Source organism: Pyxicephalus adspersus, chromosome 3 (genome assembly GCF_032062135.1).
Source record: "Pyxicephalus adspersus chromosome 3, UCB_Pads_2.0, whole genome shotgun sequence".
Lineage (NCBI taxonomy): Eukaryota > Metazoa > Chordata > Amphibia > Anura > Pyxicephalidae > Pyxicephalus > Pyxicephalus adspersus.
This window is the reverse complement of record NC_092860.1, coordinates 103,106,809-103,125,754: the sequence shown is the minus strand read 5'-3', so window position 1 is coordinate 103,125,754 and position 18,946 is coordinate 103,106,809. Positions and strand designations below refer to the sequence as shown.

General features: G+C 37.3%; 1 protein-coding gene across 1 annotated transcript in view; it reads left to right on the top strand.

Annotated features, from left to right (window-relative positions):
- Positions 1–1,633: 1,633 nt before the first annotated feature.
- The window catches only part of INPP4B (inositol polyphosphate-4-phosphatase type II B), a gene marked incomplete in the record, with an annotated part of 326,843 nt that continues 309,530 nt past the window's right edge, over positions 1,634–18,946 (top strand). The window contains 2 exon segments of the mRNA XM_072405866.1: positions 1,634–2,561; positions 14,287–14,331. Of these exon segments, the coding sequence (XP_072261967.1) occupies positions 2,480–2,561; positions 14,287–14,331 (127 nt within the window).

Sequence of the window (18,946 nt, the reverse complement as noted above, 5' to 3'; positions counted from 1 at the left end):
CTTGTGGCCCATCCTCATAATTCATGCTGCAGATTTTAAAAATATCACATTTTTTATTGCACAAGGTTGTTGTAGCATAATAAAGCACTCATGTATAAAGTCCATTTAGTGATAATATGCTTAGCATCTCTAATAGATTATAGCATTATAGTTGTACAGAATATAATGAATGAACAATTGTTTTTTTAAGATTAGCTAGACTTTTGTCTATATATACTGAGGCTCATGCACATTACGAAACACGTATCGCAAACACATGTAAGATTGTTTTATTAAAGTGACTAATGAAAATACATACTCTATGCTTAGTGAAGGAAAAGCTTAAATGAAGCACCTAATAATGGTATGATTATTTAGCAATGAAAAACACCTTGCATATGGCAACCCTAGAATCTCATCTAGGAAAGTCATTGTCTCTGTTCTATGGGAATCTTTGAGAGGTTGCTGTTAAAGGCTCAGTGCTTTTTTCTTGAAAGATATACAGGATCATTTAGAATAGTTTTCCAGCTTAGCCTTCGGAGATTTTTCCTAGAAGGTTACCCATGAAACAGGATTGCTATCAGAGCTATCACAAACGGACAGTAATGAGGTTTGGAGCCTCCATACTCAACCATATCCAGCCTGCGAGCAACGTGTCCAAAAAGATGTACATATGGGATGAGATAGCCCTCATACAACATTAAATGACAAATAAATAAACACAGACTTAAAGAATCATTATTTTGGATTAAATGACCATGTTTATTGAAGATAACCTATTAATAAAACTCTTAAAAAAACAAATATATTAGCTTGAAAAAAATCAGGCTTAACACTTCAAATAAAACTTAAAAATTACTTGTCCCTCCATCACAGTGTTTCTTGACCTTTTTAACATGGAGGAACCCCTGAAATAACTTTCAGGTCTATTGTGGTGGTGAAGAGGAAGAATTTCAATTACATTGCTGGCCAGTAAGAAGAATGTTACCCTTACAGGTAGTCAAAAAGTTTATTGGTTTCAGGTAAAGCAGACCTATCACCGCACTTTTTACATTATATAAAACATGGCTAACCCTTTTATATAATAAAAAAAAATTTGCTTTTTTAGATACTACCCCCTCCCTTTCTTGTTTTTACTGCTGCAATGATAAAGGCCTAATGGGAAACCACAGCCTCCTGGGATACCTGTCAATTCTTCCAGCTTCTTACATCACCCAATCTCACACAGGCACAAGATTGGGTGACGTGCCTTCCTAAAAATGTAAAAAAAAAGTGCCAATCTCACTACGCATGAGATCAGCACTTTATTTTGAAGAAAGCCCCTTTCTGCGCATGCTCAATCCCAAACATGCGCAGAAAGGGCTTTGTGAGAATGTATAAATTAGTTCAGATCTCACACATGTGCACTTTTTTTTACATTTTCAAGAAGGCACATCATCCGATCTTGTGCCTGTGCAGTGCGAGAGCCGGAAGAAGATGGCAGTGCCCTATCCAGTCTGTCCTGGAAAGATGAAGGATGACAGGGCTGCGCAGAACGGTGCAGTTTTTTGGAGTGATCGACATCTGTTAAAATAAGTGTCATTTTTTTTTTAAAGTTCCACTTTAAACCGTCATAAAGGTCACAAATTTCTCATTCCTTTGGAGGAACCCTGGTTTAAAAAACAAAAAAAAAAAACACTGCTCCAGCATTATGCTGAATTACCAACTTTGCTAAAATAAATAAAATTCACCAAGACAAAAGTTATTAAAAAGATGGCTACCATCCTATTAAAAAGAAGGCAGAAGGGAGGAGGGCTCCTGATGCTTGGGACTGCAAGCTCCAGCAGGGATTGCACAGGCAGATGCTGCACATAAAATGTGCAGATTGTGCCTCTCCTCCAAGTGCTCTCATAGACTGAGCCTGGAACACAAAGCTGAACATTAACCCTTGCTGGCTTCCTGCTCATCCCTTGGGGGGCCTTCCATTCTGATGACTTGCATTGTGGCATGGATTGTTGGGAGGTTTAGCTCTCACAGAGCAGATGATGGATATGTTCCCTTCTCTCAGTCCCTCTGCTCCTTTTGTCACATTGCTGCTGCAGCCCATGGATTGGATTCTTGTTAAAGTTTGCAGCCCCCAGTAAGCTGCCAAATTCATAGCAAAGGGAAGGATTTCACAGATCGGTTTGATCATTCTGCCACCTAGTTTTGCAAGGAATTAATTGCTGTAGGAAGCTTGTACTTTCAGTAGGCTGATGGAGAAGCAACAGGGGGATTGCTAGTGGAGGGGTGTAGAAGGTGTGCAGGCATTGGAGATCCATGTAGAATGCTGTGCACCTGTGCTCCTCTCTGCCTTCTGCCCCTTCCCTCTCTAGGTGGCTGAAGGGACGTCTTCTTCTTTTCTGCACCACTGCCATTCAGTGCAGGGAGACAGCTGTTCTCTGACAGCCACACCGGAGGTACACGGCGAATCTCACTCACTGCTATTCGCACAGACTGAGAGGAGCTTAGAGCACTCATCATGGAGGTGCAGGATGAACAGACTTCTCAGGACCTCATTTCCCCGGATGAAAGGGACAACACCGGGCTGTCACAGTGTGCAAGTAAGTGCAAGACCTTTATTGTCATGTCCATGGGAGTCCTGCATGTGTGAGCGCAAGGAGTTTACCCTTCAGACTGCAGGCATCCGGGGAAAGTGATCTGCGGAGGAATGCCCAGGACTGTGCACAGTGATGTAGTGCAATGTAAAGACTGACAATGATACCAATGAATGGGGAGGAAAGCCCAGCACTGTGCATGGCACTGCAATGTATACTGAAAGTGATACAGAAGCTATCAGTTCTACACAAGGTTCTCTCTGGTTATCACACTTCAGTGCCTACACTCTGTAACTAATGCTTTATTATAACATGAATAATATTTGAGTTTAAATTGTTCTGTTATGTTAGCTTTAGGCCCAAATGTCAGACAGGGTCCAAATCACTGCTCCCTGGAGACAGGGTCGAGCGTAGGGGTTTATTTTTAAATGTTTTCACACAACCTTTACCCATGAATAACAGGTTTTCTATTAGGGTTCAGTTGAAAGTTTAATGAAAGTTATATTAATCTTGGTTTTAAATAGTTATAAATAGTTCCCTATGTTATGGGCGTATTTACATAACCAACACATAAGAATAGGACACCTAATGCCCTATTTAAAAACAGGGAATCAGACATTCTCTCAAACATTCCCTTGAGGGAATTTTACAGGTCCATGAGCTTCAATGGCAGTAATTGATTCTCACCAGGAAATGTTTGAGAGAATGCCAGAATCCCTGTTTTATAAATAAAATTATTTACTTATAAGTATAAATTATTTATAAATAGAGACCATAATGTAAATATAGTGTCATATATAGTCATATATAGTCCTATAAATTGTAAAAATGAATCATATTATTAAAAATTAGGATTTCTTTGATTCTATATGTCTGACAATAGTACTGTAAGTAAAATCATGAGTTTCTAACACTACTGGTTATTTAATGCTATAAAGTTTGAAATGTTGCACTTACACAGACTTTAGTTATTCTATCACCAACATTTTCTACATCTTAAACAAGGGTACAGCCAGAACATTAACACTGCGATAGCTAAAATATGAATATCCTACATCTGGACAATATGTTTTACAAAACTATTTTTTTTTTTAATATAACAAACTGATTAAGAAAATAATTTACTTTACATTGTAGGCAGTTTTAAGACTTCATATTTGGCAGTTTGTTTCTTGGGAAATCGGCACATAAACTCATGCATTTATTTATCACTATACCTGTATGTAATAATCTTCTAACCTTCGTTATCACAATTACCCTATTATTGCTTTTTATCACCAGGATTTGGTTTTGCCTCCTAAATGGAAATATTGAAGTTTAAAAACTTATGTCTTTATGTTACTATGGATTGCCTTTTCATATGGATGTTGTAGAATTATCCTATTCCAGGGGACCAATTTACCAAGTAGGATTTTATAAATGTAATAGGCAGCATAGTGTAGAAGTAATCCAATGGTTACCACATTCCAGAAGCATAATGCAGCTTCTGTGCTCCACAGTTTAGGATATGTTGTGAACACCTCATTTGTCACAGCTCTGAGCAGAGTTGATTTCTGTGACCTTTTCTAACCTGATTAGTAATGTAACCCTGAACACAAACACAGGATTTGAAGTGAAGACATTATTGCTTTGCAGGATGACTTTTTTCCCCAACCGGTACTGACAAGAAGAATTAAGCAGTCCTGAAATGACCAGCCCTGGTGGATGTTTGCTAGCAGTTGTTTTTATACCAGCCTATGCGTGACTAAAGCAAGATTGTTTTTTCTTTCCATGCAGCTACTGTATCTTTGCTTTGCACATTTTTGTTTTAATTTGGTTTTTGTCCCATCTTATCCAGTGTCCATAGCAACATACTTTGGCAACAGGAGAGAGGCATTGAGTCACTCGGTCCAGCACTATTATATCATACGCATACTTGTCTGGAGGTTTGGTGTGATTGCCATCTGGATTGAGAAATTTATGCTTGGGGAGTTTTGCAGCTCTCTTCATTAAGTCACCTCTTCCTAATGTGCATGCAAGGTGCAGATTTCATTCACTGCCTGCAGGTATAGTCAGCTGGTGAATACGCTGGAATTGAACCTGATAGTGTTCTTATGATGTTCAGCATGAAAACTCTAACACTAGACAAAAACACCTACAGTATGAAGAAAAGATCTTCATGAGACTGCAGCCAATTTCAATTGAATTCAATGTTCAATCCCAATGATAAATTCTAGTATTGTATCACATTAAATTGGACCTTTCACTTGGAGATTGTGGAAGCTTCCATTGCTGACCTGGTTTTATAATATACATAATGGCTGGGGGGTGTTCAGATTCCCTTCATTATTACTTTTGTATCATTGACCCAGAATTAGTAAACAGCTCAAATATTTAGCTAATTGTCAAAGAATATATCGTACAGGTATGTGCATGCTTGTTTCAGGTGTGTGACTGACTGTATTGACACCAAGCATTCAACATTTTATCCAGGCAATTAGCAGTCATTAGAATGAATTCAGCAGTGGCAGCTAACGTCATCTCTCAGTGCTAGGTCCACTAAAAGCATTGCGATTGATTTACTAAAAGAGTTTAGACCATTGGCTTAGAAAAGTAAATTATTACTCTGCCAGGGATAATTCACAAAGCTTTGTGAATGGGGAGAAAGTTCATTTTGCAAAAAATACCCAATCACAGTCAAAAAAACATGATTTCTACTAGTTCATAATTGGATGGCTGAAGTTGAAAGAGCTTCACTTTATTCACTAAGCGAAGTAAATTACCCCATGCAGAAATATAATTAGTTGAACAGCCTAAACTCCTTTAGTAAATCAACCCCACCATTTGTAATAGTGTAGAACAAGTATATGCTTGCTGGAAGTAGTAATAACCAGCAGCCCAAGGCTTGGTAGGCATTCTAGAAATATTGGCATCTTGAAGGAAAATATGGGGCATCTAGTGACAGCTGCTTGTGCTTTTTGGGCTAGTTTGCAGTTGCTTTTCAGCACCCAGTGCAAAAATAAAATGACCCTCTATACCCCCCACAGCAAATGTAGAAGAACTTTCAGCAAACAATTGACTTTCTCCCCCTTCTATGTTACATAATTACATTTTTTTTGTAACACCGCAACATTCTTTTCAGAGGTTTTCTTTGAAAAGTAGACTTTATTGAAGCCTCTAAGGATGTGTGATGCAGGTCTCCCAGGAAGATTCAAGACAGTATACCTGTTGTCTGCTGATCTCATACTTGTGCAGCAGCTCATTAACAAGGCAGTGGTGCATTAGCAGGGGGCTTGTGGGTAAAATCAGGAAAGGACAGCTGTCTCTTGAAACCAAGATGGCAGTGCAGGACGAAATCTATTGGTAGAGGGCCGTTGAAAAGAGGACACTGTTGAATTTGCTGTACTTGTATGTTTATTCTCTGTAAATGTCTGCATTTTTAGCCAGAGCTCTGTTGCTTCCCAGTCAGTTCGACTTAATTCAGGTTACCAAGCAATAATTGTTTAGGTCACCGTCAACTGTCTTAGTTAATGTTGGAAAAAAGTCCCCCTTGGGTTTTTATACCGACCAAACCACACTCCTGCCTCATTTATGTTTTATTGTTGGCTGCTGTTGGAGCTTAGACAAGGTACTGACTTCAGACCAACATGATGATGTTCTGTCTTGACCTGAGCACCACCACATGAATGACGGATTTATCCACACATGTATAAATCACAAAAGTGATTTGATCTTATTATCTTCCAAGGTTTAAGGCCTAACCTCAGGAAAAGGAGGGTTCAGTGCTGCTTGCAGGTTCCTCCTCTGTGTGTCCAGACCTTTACAGCCTCATTCCTAATTTCATCAAATACAACACAGGATGATTAGCCCTGATTGCAAGTGAGGACGTAGATGGAAAAGAGGCACACTTTCTAGCACAAAATATATTAGCAAATACACATTGCTGCTGCACTCTGAAACATAAAAAATTAAGATGCATAAAAATACAAGATAGATTTTACAAAGGGTTTTTTTTACTAGTTTTTCTCCATTTTATTGACTTTCTGAAAGTACAAATTAGAGATTAAGTGAAAGGTTCAGTGTAATGAATTCAGTTATTTAATAAATATTTTATTGGGTTCCAAAAGTGGGATAGTCCCTCCAAATCAGGAACAGTTGGAAGCTATGACCAATGGCCTGCCCACAACCCATAGTGCCAGAAAGAGAGAAGCATGCCAGTTGCAGGCAGAGTGAGGGATGACATAAATAGAAACGCTTTTTACTTCCCCCACCTAGACAAAACACAGTATTTAACTGTAGTGGTAGCCCCACTCAGGGATGTATATAAGATATAGGATATATACATGATATATGTTTTTCTTCACTCTGTTCACGCATACCCAGTTTTATATTATACCTGAACTTTAGCTTGATCTGCAACTCTGTATTCATTATTAGATCATGAAATGTGTTTTCTTAAGTGAAAGCAATGTTTTGAATTTGATCTATTCTTGCAATCTCCCATGCAACAGAGGTTAGGATCGGAGAGGGAGAAGCAGCACAAGGAGCCAGTTGTGCTGCAGTGCTTAGGTGCTTAAAACAAGCATGCAGATAGGAACAGAGAGTAATTGATAGACACGCACATTAGTCTGTTGTTTTTACATTCAGTAGGCAATACCATAATAACAATATTAAAATTTTATTATGCCCTTAAATTAAACATTTTTGCAGACAAAAGGCAGCCCTGGAACTAAAAGAAATGTACATGAAAGCATTTCCGTTCTGAACAATCAAAGCAAATATATAATAATGCTGTAATACATGAAAAGTCAATAAAATAAGTTTGCAAGTAGAACAGAGATAAATTCAATCACAAGTTTAGTAAATTGGCTGTAGTGTATAGAAATACAAAAGCACATGAATTATGAAAAGGAATAAACAAACAGATAGTTTCTAAAATTTTTTGGGATAACATACAGTTAAACAGAAAACTGGGCTTTTCCAATCTCAAAAAATAAAGTATTAAAAAAAAGGAATAAAAAGAGATTGGAGCCGGAGGCAGACTTCTTTCCCCTTGGATCCCTAAGCTATCTGAATACTAGATACATGCCAAAGCACTTTGTACTTGTCCATTTTCTTGGCTGCTGAGAAAGCAGATTTTTTTGTCCTCAGTAGAAAGCATTGTTTTGTTTTGTTTTTTAAGTTAAAATATAACTAGAAATTGTAATGCGAAATCTAGATTAGATCCTAGCTTTTGTATAGCTGTATAAGCACAAGTGCGAAGAATAAAGCCACATTCTGTAGATATAAAAATGGAGAATTTGGCAGAGACCTGCAAGTTACAAGGTATGAAAAAGTGTACTGATGATGCAAAAAGGGTCAAATTCACATGCCCAAGTAATAAATGTATCATTCTGAATGAATTATTCCATTCCATTATTCCAGTGGATTCTGCAAAAAACAAACAAACATCTTTTGAACCTCTTGCACCCACATAACCCACATAGTGGAAAACTATGTGGTTAGCTCCTTCTAGGTGCATAAACAAAGCACACTGCAGGTCCATTGCCCTTGCATCTGAGGTTTTGGTGCAGTTCTTTGTCTGGAGAAGGAAAAGCAAGGGTGCACTTAGAAGAGACTTGTCACTAGTAAAAGCCAATTTACTGCAGCAACAACCGCATGCAAAGGTGTACAAATTGGTTCCCAACAACTCCTCTTCAGCTAAGAAGGAGAAGCTGGGAGTGCAGTTTAGCCTGTGTCAGAACGCTAGCATCAACCACAAGTCTGAACTGGCCCTTAATGTTGTATATGCAAGATTCCCATTTTTTGCATTAGGAATACTTTAGATTGTGAGCCCACTTTGGGGGACAGCTAGGGACATAACTATGGACTTTGTAAAGCGCTGCATAATATGTTGGCGCTATATAAATACTGTGTAATAATAATATTAATTAGGAATCCTTCTCTTACATACTGATTATCTGATAGTGGAGAAGCTGTTAGCAAGTGCTTGTGATTGCCAATATGCAGTCATCATACCACATGCAGTGCTCAACCCAGGAATTTTTTGGAGCCGGGTGGGAAGAAATTGTAGGCGGGTGGCATCCCCTGTATTGTGATACAACTCTTCAGTAGCCACATAAAAACAGCCGGGTGGTTACTGAAAAGTGTCGGGTGGTGCGCCCAGCTAAAAGTGGCTGGGGAGAACACTGACATGCATATGCAAAACACCAAAGATCAACTTACTTTCATAATATTTAATTCGCTAAATTACATAAAGAGCAGGATTATATTATAGTTTGCCTTTGCAGATCTCTGCCCATGTTTTCTTTTCCCTGTCAAATTTTACTTCTCTTAAAGAAAGCCAAGGTATAGATTGTTTGCCAATATTTTAGGTGATAGACAGACCTTGCAGGTCCTGTCAGTAACATCTGAGATTTCTGGTCCAACTAAATTGTATACCTAATCATCATTTATTTGAAAGAAACTAAGAGGTGTACCTTATGCCCCCACATAGACCCTTGGAAACTACAAACTCAGTGACATAATACATTTGTACCATATATCATTCTTAGTAATGGGGAAGGGGGAATAGAGGTTTTGGTTATATTCTCAGTGTGGACGTCAAAGAATGAACAGCAACCCTTAGAAATTCAAGTATAGGGAAGTTCAATTAAGTAAGGAAAAAGCACCCAGACAGAAGTTTTTTTCTGACTATTTAGTATTAGGTATAAGTATAAGTGTCACAAAGATTGTCACAAAGATTGTAGTGTAGATTTTTTTAAAACAACCACAATATATCAGTCTCAAGTTCCAGAGGAAGCCAATAAGGCGAATCACGTTGGGAGTATGAGACTTTAGGACCACATTTGTGCTGTTTCAAGTAAACATATTCTTTTTATGGACTTAATGAGATAATATCTTTACACCAATATTAGTTTTTTTGTATAGTGTATGATTCCAAAAAACCTCATGTGTTTTAGAGGAGCTTGGAATCACTTCTTTAAGTGATTGGAATTTATCTTCTGCACTTTAAACTGTAAAAGTTGTACTACAATCTTTGTGACACTTATGTGTTTAAATTACTTATGCCTCAGTAAAATCCAAAATGATACAAGAAAGTCCTGGACCATTAAAGTGGACATAAGGAAAAAAAATACCTAAAATACATTTTCAAGATCAGCTCATTAAACTTTTTCCTTAATAAGTTTTCTGAAACTTAACCTTTTCCAAACCAAAACAATCAAACTTCCATCAAAGTTCTTAATGAAAAAAACACATTAGCCAAGTTCCTTTTCAGTAACAATTGCATAAAATACCGATCATTTGACCTAAAGATATAGCCAGACAAATTATTAACAAATTTAGATTTTTTGTATAACTTTTGTATAATTTTGGCTCAACTCACTCCTACTTTCCAAGCTGCTCTATTAGTACATTTATTGTAATGGATAGACATATTCACCAATAGGAACGTGCAAAGTAATGTGTGGCCCAAGCTCAGATTTGCCTCTTCTTTACTTCATACGCTTGTATCTCTGGATCTACTGATCATTTTAAGAGGTTTCACTAATGGTAGCCTCTGTTTGTGCATTTTTAATAATTTTCACCATCTTGTAGTTTTGGGCTTAGAATATTTAAAACATGTATTTATATAGAACAAATGCTTTTGAAGTTTTTTTTTCATATCTGTTTTAAACTACTTTTTGTACCTATTTTTAGAATTCCCACCCACCAATTTTATCCATTAACATTATTCTTTCTTACAATGGAGCATAATATATGAGGGATGTATACTTCACAAGCTCTAGTAACTAGTAACAAAGGCTAATAAGGAAAAATATCCTGAGAAAATAAAAGATAACTAAGGGTTAAGGTCACATAAAAATCTGTATGTTACATTTCTTTATTCTACAGTGTACACAGCTTTTCACATAGTCAGTCATTGCACTTACATCCTGGTAGACTTGCTGCAAGCAGTTATTCCTGCTAATTCATACAGTAGAAAACACTGCAGTCTATGGAGAGAAGTGAGTCACACAGAGGGCAGAGTGAGCAGTTCTGGAATCTGATTACAGGAATCTTGTCATTCTCTGTTAAAGCTACGCTCCGGTCAGAATTGAAAATTAAGCCATGAGATGCATAGAAGCTGCACAGCCTTACTAGTTGAGGCTCCTTTTGTTTTATCTAGGCAATGCCGCAGTGCACAAGTCTACCCTAGTTCATTACGTCTGCAATCTGGTGACCTGGGAACTGACATGCTTACCTGTAGGCAGTGCAGAGGTATTTTCAGACACTCTTGTAGGTTTCTTGTTGTCTCTCACAGACAAAAAGCCTAATGTAACAAAGTGTCTGTCCTAACAAATCCCCTTTATAGCCTCCAATCACATTTAAACTGGCCTTAAAAGTGTGTGCCTAATGACAATATAGTTGTGAGAAAGTTACATTGGTCTGTAAACTGCCTGCACTTGTGATGCGATAAGTAAAACAGTTAACTGGAATACCTGGAACAAGCATGTAGCTAGTGAAATGTGGTGACAGGGTTTCCTGTTACAGATGAAATGTCTGTTGTTTGAATAGAATCACCTTTTTCTTGTAAACCTGTGCTGGGAGAAACCCAGGTAGTACCATTTATACCTTAGTTTCCTAGTTGCTTCCCTAAACCAGTAGCTTCATCGCTTTCTCAATCTGAACTGAAAGAAAAGATTTAGAAAGCACTGAAGCAAAAGTCAGCCAAAACACCTGTATTTTCAGAAGTTGGTTTGTAATCGTGCATCCTTTTTCCCCCAGCACAGGGTTCCTTTAAAAGTATCTTCAGTAGCTTCTGCCCTCTTTTGCAATGGACCAGCACTAAAATTCAGTCTTGATTGAAACGCAGAAGACAAAATCTTCAGAATCCAAATAATCAATGCATTGCTAATGCTTTCCAGGAAAAGTTTAATTTGTGCTATTGTGAGATTAATCTGGGCTTCATCCTCTTATCATATTATCCTGTCTTCACAAACCCAATTTATGATCCTGGGCATTTTAGGCTGCAGTGAGCTCACAGCGATGACTGTCTTTGTAATTGAAGAACCTGTTAGTTTTACTGCAGACAGTAGAAGGACCATACAATAAAAAATCTTAATGTTGTTTTATATTTGAGTACATCTGCAGCGAATCTGACATTCATTGAAGCATTCTCTGGTGAAGAATCAATCTCTGCCAATGAAACAAATGGACCTGCAAGATTCTCCGCGGGAGGATGTTTTAGTGAATTTCAGATTCACTGCTTTATAAATAGATCCTAATGAGTCCAGTTTAAATATTACAAAACTGTTTTTGCTCTTTTAAACAACTAGGATCCTGGGTGATCTGTTATGATAACTGTTTATGATACTAAAAATAGTTCTTTTACCTCTAGCTGGATTTCTTCTCCTAACTGAGCTTATGTTAACAATCAATAGGTAAAAAGATAGGTAAAAATATACAGGTAGTCCCCGAGTTAAGGACATTCAACATATGGACTCCTCCTAGATATGATTGGGGCTTCACTGCTTGCTCATGTGCAGGACAGAGGCTTGATGGGGCAAAGTTGGGTGGTTTGCTGCCTGCCCACCTCGCCCCAGCCCTGCCCTGCAGTTACTGCTCAGTGCTCAACCCAGAAAATTTTTTAAACTGGGTGGGAAGAAATTATAGGCGGGTGTCAGCCCTTGTATCGTGAGCCAACTCTTCAGTAACCACCCAAAAACAGCCAGGTGGTTGCTTAAAAGTGGTGGGTGGTGCGCCCAGCTAAAAGGGGCTGGGAGAACCCTGCTGCTCCTGTCTGGATGGAGGCATGGAGGCTGGATGGGTCAGATGGGGGGGGGGGATTCACTGACCGCCCACCACAGCCTTGCAGTGGAGGTGACTGTGTGGTGGGCAGGTGTTGAACCGCCCCTCTTTGCCCCCATTCCTTCTCAATAGCTTGTACTGTACGTACATAGCAAGAAGTTGTCTCACCTCAGTACAGTACATCAGACATGCTGACGAGTGGTGCTTTCCTGCTGTGATAGTATGTACTGTACATTGTTGTGCAGAAAGCTCATCTTCACCCTCCTTATCCTCTTTAACTCCATCAAGTTCTAACAACATTGTTTAAGGCTGTACTGTATTTGAAAATGTTTAGGCATTTACTGTGCATGCACAGGAAGGTAAAAATAAATAATATGTTGAGATAAACATCTGCCCTTATTGCATTTATTAAAATAATGTACCTGTTCCGACTTAAATACAAATTCAATTTAAGAACAAACCTACAGTCCCTATCTCGTATGTAACCCGGGGACTACCTATACTAAAAATGTTACATTGTTTTCACAGATTCTGGCAGGTTTATTGACGCTAAGGGCAAATTCACACTGGCAGTGAGGTTGCTGTGCATTTACTGTTGCCTCACTTGGGGAGATGCTACATGTAATGTCTCCCTGCGGCAGCCCCATAGGGAATGAATAGGGACTGCAGTCAGCCGTACTAGTACCACAAGTACAATTACTAGTACCACTCACTACCACTAGCTGCCAAATGTATAGACACAAGTTCTTTTTATATCAGTGTTGCCGTGTGAGTGCTGTAGCGGCACAAAGAGGCAGGTGTGGAACTGCCCTCTCATGGATTGAGTCTGGAGCACATGGGCCTGTTTAAAGCAAACAATATGAAATGGCAGTTATCCAATTCACAGGTCAGCAACAGTTTCACATTTGTGTAGCAGATTATACCCCAATGAACTGGTCTCACCAATGTTCAGGGAAGGGATGAGGTGTGTTTGATTTGTTATGGTAAAAATAGAATTGTTTCAGTTCTCATATGTGGTGCTAGCAGCATCTGTCTGTTCTCCTTGATATGAAGTGATATGAAGTGCCTGACCAGCCCCTCATTTTGTTCTATGGGGGTTCTTTGTTAGGGAAATGTTCCTTTTTTTTTTGACAGCCATTTCATCCGACAGGAAATGGGCAAAACTGCGAGAGGGAAAAAACAATCCATAATGAGCTCTCAGGGTCTCTAATTTTATATTGTACGAAAGCCTTTTTATTTCTGTCCCTGTTGATGTTGAGGATTTCCCTTCATTTCCTGTTTGTTGAAATCTTTGTTACTGGTACAGTAAGTAAGGAGAAATCTGTCCCCTAATTACCCTGCACATATAGGAGGTGTCATCAAAGTTAGGACTGCATGCTTATTTCAGGGAATACCCTCTTAATTTATGAATCCAAGGTTAGAAAAGGAGCCCTAGAGCTTGCACATCCACATATATACAGTGGCAGCTCCCATTTTTTTACCCTTGTGGGGTCACATAAACGCACATTTAAAAGCACTGCAGTATATTGTGACACTGTATAATTACCTTCATAAAACATTATCCATTTTTCAGCAGCAAACAAAATTATCCTGTTATCTTTTTGTGATTCTGTAGGAGTGGTTTGCACAGTACTATTTTCCTAGAATCTGCCAGTGCTTTACGCTCAAATGGTAAAGCAAAGGTATGATTATGTTCTAAATGTGCACATCGCCTGTTTTATGATGTTATTCTGCTTTTATAGTAGCCTGAGCTCAGGTTTGTACTTTAAAATGTACCACAACGCACCACCCACCTTTCCTGTCTGACAGAAAAGATTATACATTTCCCCTGTAATCTGAATGGCCAGAGAAAGAGGTAGAAATGCTTATATACAAAGAATTATTCAGAGTTGCTAATGAAATGCTGCTTTACCAAGGTTTTTATTTTTAATTACTATTTATCATGATTCTATATCTACAGGGATCCAGAGAACTTTAGCTGACCCGAAGCTTGAATTCGCTCTTGGTAAGACAATATACTTATTATGTAGTATTATGCATCAGCGCAATCCGTTTACGATTATTTTTAAGTGTGTGCTTGGAATGCGGCACTGTGCTGCAGAACAACACAAATAATTTGCAAATGTTTCTGCATACTATGCACAATCCTTTACTACCATGCTAAAGATAAAGTGCATGCATTATTTTATGAAAATTGTCTAATGCGTACAGTAATGTGAGTTTTTTTTTGTGTTATTGTATACCACAAAAATACTTTAAAGGTATAGTGTTTTTTTTCTCTTTGCCTTGTTTTGGGTGCAGTTTTGCTAGATGGTGATATACAAATAATGGAAAGGTTAAATGCAGGTAGATTTTTCACAAACACTTGAGTACTTTTTTCATTTATTGAAATGATAGATGCTAGCTATATGCCTATTGTGAATAACATAAGAAATGTTACAGAATGTCAAATCTTAAAGGTCAAATTTCAAACTCCAAGCTTGTGAATAATACACCCACCTGCTGAGTTTGGTGTAGAAAAAGTTCAGTTTTTTTAAATTAGGAATTTGGGTAGTTCACTAATCAATCCAGTCCTTTTTCCTAGTGATCTATGGATGCTTGGATGCACCTGCTGGTGATGCTGAAACATCCACTCGGTGCTTCACTTCCCAGAATGTTTGCATACAATAAAGGTGATGTAAAAAATGCCAGAATTTTATCAGACACCCACAAATCAAACTGAAACCTTAAAGTTTGAAAGTGATGCAGGATACAAAGAAATACAGAATACCATCATATGATTCAGGAGTTATGATTTTCCTGCCCCCCTAGAGGTGTAGGTTTATTCTGCAGGGAATTACCTAAAAGTCAGATTAAAGTAAATTGCATTAAACTTCTGATTTTAGAATAGTTTCTGTGTTTACTGGATGGCATGGTTAGCTTACTGATTCACTTGTTACCTGGAGGTATTATTTGCAATATAATGGAAAAATTATAGATACAGCAATTTAGACTAAATGAAACCAAAACTGCTTAATGAATAAGAGAACTTATATAAAATAAAAATGCCCGGCTCATCATAATTAGAAGCACCTTCAAAGTAAAAATAATAAGCTTTTTCCTCATTTTAGCATAGTAGGTAAAGTTATGCAAGTTATTCATCTTTACCTCTGGGCCAACTGTGCATCCAGAACTGGACGCTGACAAAAAGAGCGGTGGTCCAGGTCATAGTTATTTTGTATAACAGCCATGTAGATATCTAAGTTTCCCTCCTCACCTCCTGTGTTGGGCACAAAGTAACTTAGAATATTTTTAGCAACACAAATATAAATTGCTTTCATATCTAAGAGCAAGAAAAATTTAAAAGGTACTAGGCGAAGGGCCATAGCATAAAAAAGGGGATAGGAAGCAAAGAATGAATAAAAGAGGTAAGGAGAACATAAAAGTACGTGATACCTTTTTATTGTGGTACTGAACAACATTTCACACTAGGGGTGAATTTATATATTATTCACCTGTAAATTTGGACAAGGTTCAGCTATTTTATTGTTTGGATACATGGGGTTTGTGACTACTGCACTCTTTTGATAATTTGCCACTAAGTGGCTAAATGTGAATTAGTTTTTTTATGCTTGGGGACCAGTTTTTCTCTATTGCTTGGGGACCAGTGAGAAAGAATTATATATTTGGTTTTTATTTTTTTACATTATCATAAATAATATTATAAATATTATTATTTCATGCATAGAAAGCTTTTACTTCGATTAGAAAACATGTTATATAAAATGCTTAGACACATAAAGCAATTAGAAGACCTTTAAACACAACCCAGTTACTTTTTTGGGCTTCTAAATTATATGTAGGCAGGTGTGGAGCGCTCACATCTCCCATTTGCTAAAAGAAGAGTTTCAGATCTACAAGTGTCTTTATCTGGATTTTGATTATCAGGACACATAATCCCTTCCCGTGATTTGTACTTTGCATTGTGTCCTAGATTTATGTAAAACTCAAAACAGAGTCATTTAAATGTGGATTTTAGGAACTAATCTACAACTGACATCTCTCTGTGCTATAATTCTGCAATAGGAAGTCAAGTCCTTATCTTTCTTACCATCACAGAAAGATAAATGTCTAATAAGCAGTGACTCATACCTTCTTTCTTTACAATTTTGCTGCAGGACATGACCTTTAAATTTGCAGCTCCGATGACCACACAAGTTTTTGCTTTTTTGCACGCACATATTACAAACTTGGAGAAAGTCCCCGCACAGTGCATAATCTATAGAAGATGAGATAGTATTGATGAGTTTGTATGTCGTGGGATATTTTACAACATGTTTATCAAAGCTTTTTTATACAAAAATTGTTTAAGTTTTACATTTACTACAAGTTTACCTCTATATTAAAATCATGCCACTAAAAATTATTTTTAAAGCAACTTTGATGCTATAATGAAATCCTGAAACTAAGGTTTCCTACAAAGAATCAATACGTCAATTAAAATTAATGATCTTCATTGAAAAATCTTTAGCATCCCACAAACTTCTGGCTGTCGGTTGAATGCCAGGTCCCCTGCTAAGCACTGTGGTTTTATCTACTAGCCCCTACATTCCTCCTTCTCTGTCCTGAAATGAGATAAGAGTCTAAGCTCTTTAAGACAGCAAATGATCTGCTGCATAGCACATGTTACATAGCTGTCCTTAAAAGCCTGAATGAAATTCCCCTGCCCCTTTTTGCTAGATTTTACTTTCTTTGTTGGATGTGGAAACACAGCAAACTCCTATATTATGAACCTGGACCACAGTTTCTCAACTAGAGTTTGGCAATTGTTATGGGAAAAGCAAAGGTATTGCTTTTGGGTATCCAATTGGTACAGCACAAAATAAGACTGTCTCTTGACAATTGATTTTTCTTTCCTATCCATAAGCTAAAGCATCATAATTAGCAGTTGCAGCAAGCAGAGCCACCTTACAACCATGAACCACGAACCATGCGTACAAGCACTGAACTTCACCCTGTCATGCAGAGTTTTTTTATCCAAGGTTCCACAGCGATGTTGTTTAAATATTTTCTTTATTATTACATATTAGCATCTCAGTGATCACACTAACTCTGTAGTGTAAATTGGTAAAATATTCTGGGAGCTTCCCAAAAAAAACTTTTAAGAGTTCTAAAGCAAATAAAAAGAGAAAAGCTGCTCTAAATGTTATTTGGAAAAGCTAGTATTAGGGAAATGTATGTAGTGTTGGCTTTGTAAATGGAGGCATGAAAAAGGCAGGTAATATTACTTTGGGCTGGAAGACATTGCTCTTTCTATACTACTGCTATTTTACTTTTTTTTCTCAGAACTTCAGGAGGTATGCAAGTGGGAAAAAGCTTTCTTTAACATATTTCTAGTGATAGCTTTAAATCTCAAATGTGTACAGAAATATTGCTGGTATTGTAGCTTGATTTTATTGAAGTCTATGCATTACTTTTAAAGGTTTTATATTTACTTTAACACTCTTGAATGAGGGTCTAAGTGTTTTTGTGATTCATGTTAAACAGAGAGTGACAGGTCGTCTTTATAGAAATGTCAGGCATTCAATTAGACCTAAGTAGAGTCTGAGTTTAAACCCCTGTGTAACAAAGGGATGATCAGGAATTCATTGTTTCCAATCCCTTTCTTTCCTGGGGCCTGGCACTGCTTTGAGGTTCTGAGGTTTGCACACTTCAATGTCAATTCACAGCTACAAACATGTAATCAGAATAAATATCCTATTATCTATACCTATTTTTATGCCTTCATGCAGTGCCCCTACCAGGTCAAGACTTAAGAAAATCCCTCACCTTCAGAAAAGATTTGTTGTTTGTTACTTAGCCCAATACTGACTATACACATAAAAGGCATAAGGAAAGTTTCGTACCTTTTCTTGAGCTATTATAAAAAATACTTTTTAAGTAATATTTGTTGGTTTTGTAAATGGTCACATTTTAAGTTTTTGTTAGTTTCACGTGAGCAGGTAAAGGTCATATAGACAGGAAATATGAGACTATGAGAATTCTTGGACAGATAGACAGTCCAAATGGACAGATAGACAGTGTAAATATTTTAAATCCTCCACACTGTACCCAAAATAAAGGCTATAGGATTTTTAAAATATTACATAATTTATAATATGATAATGTATGTTTATTATTGTTGTATACTTAAAAAACCCTTACATAAAGAATGTTTTTACATTGCAGCATTTAATCTGGTAAATATTTTAGATGTGATCATTTCTGTAAATGGAAAATTCAATTCAGTTGGTCATATTCACATTTCATGATGTTGAAAGCTGAAATAACTTGGTTTCATGTTCCCATTGTATCCCTTTTATATCTTAGGACCTTTTTGTTGCTGGAATTAGAAACACTTACTTGTCCCGTCCATTTGTTTTTAAATGAGCCTTGACAATACAAAACTGGTATGACACTGGAGCACAGAAAAATGACATATCCACACACCAAGATGAATTTATTAAAGTAGATAATGATGCTACTGTCCTGGATTCTGCACAAAGAAGTAAGCTTAACTCATGACTAATATAGTATGGAATAAAAAGTCTGGTTATTTATCTTCCTCCCCCCAAAAAATTATCTAGAAGGCATGCACTAGT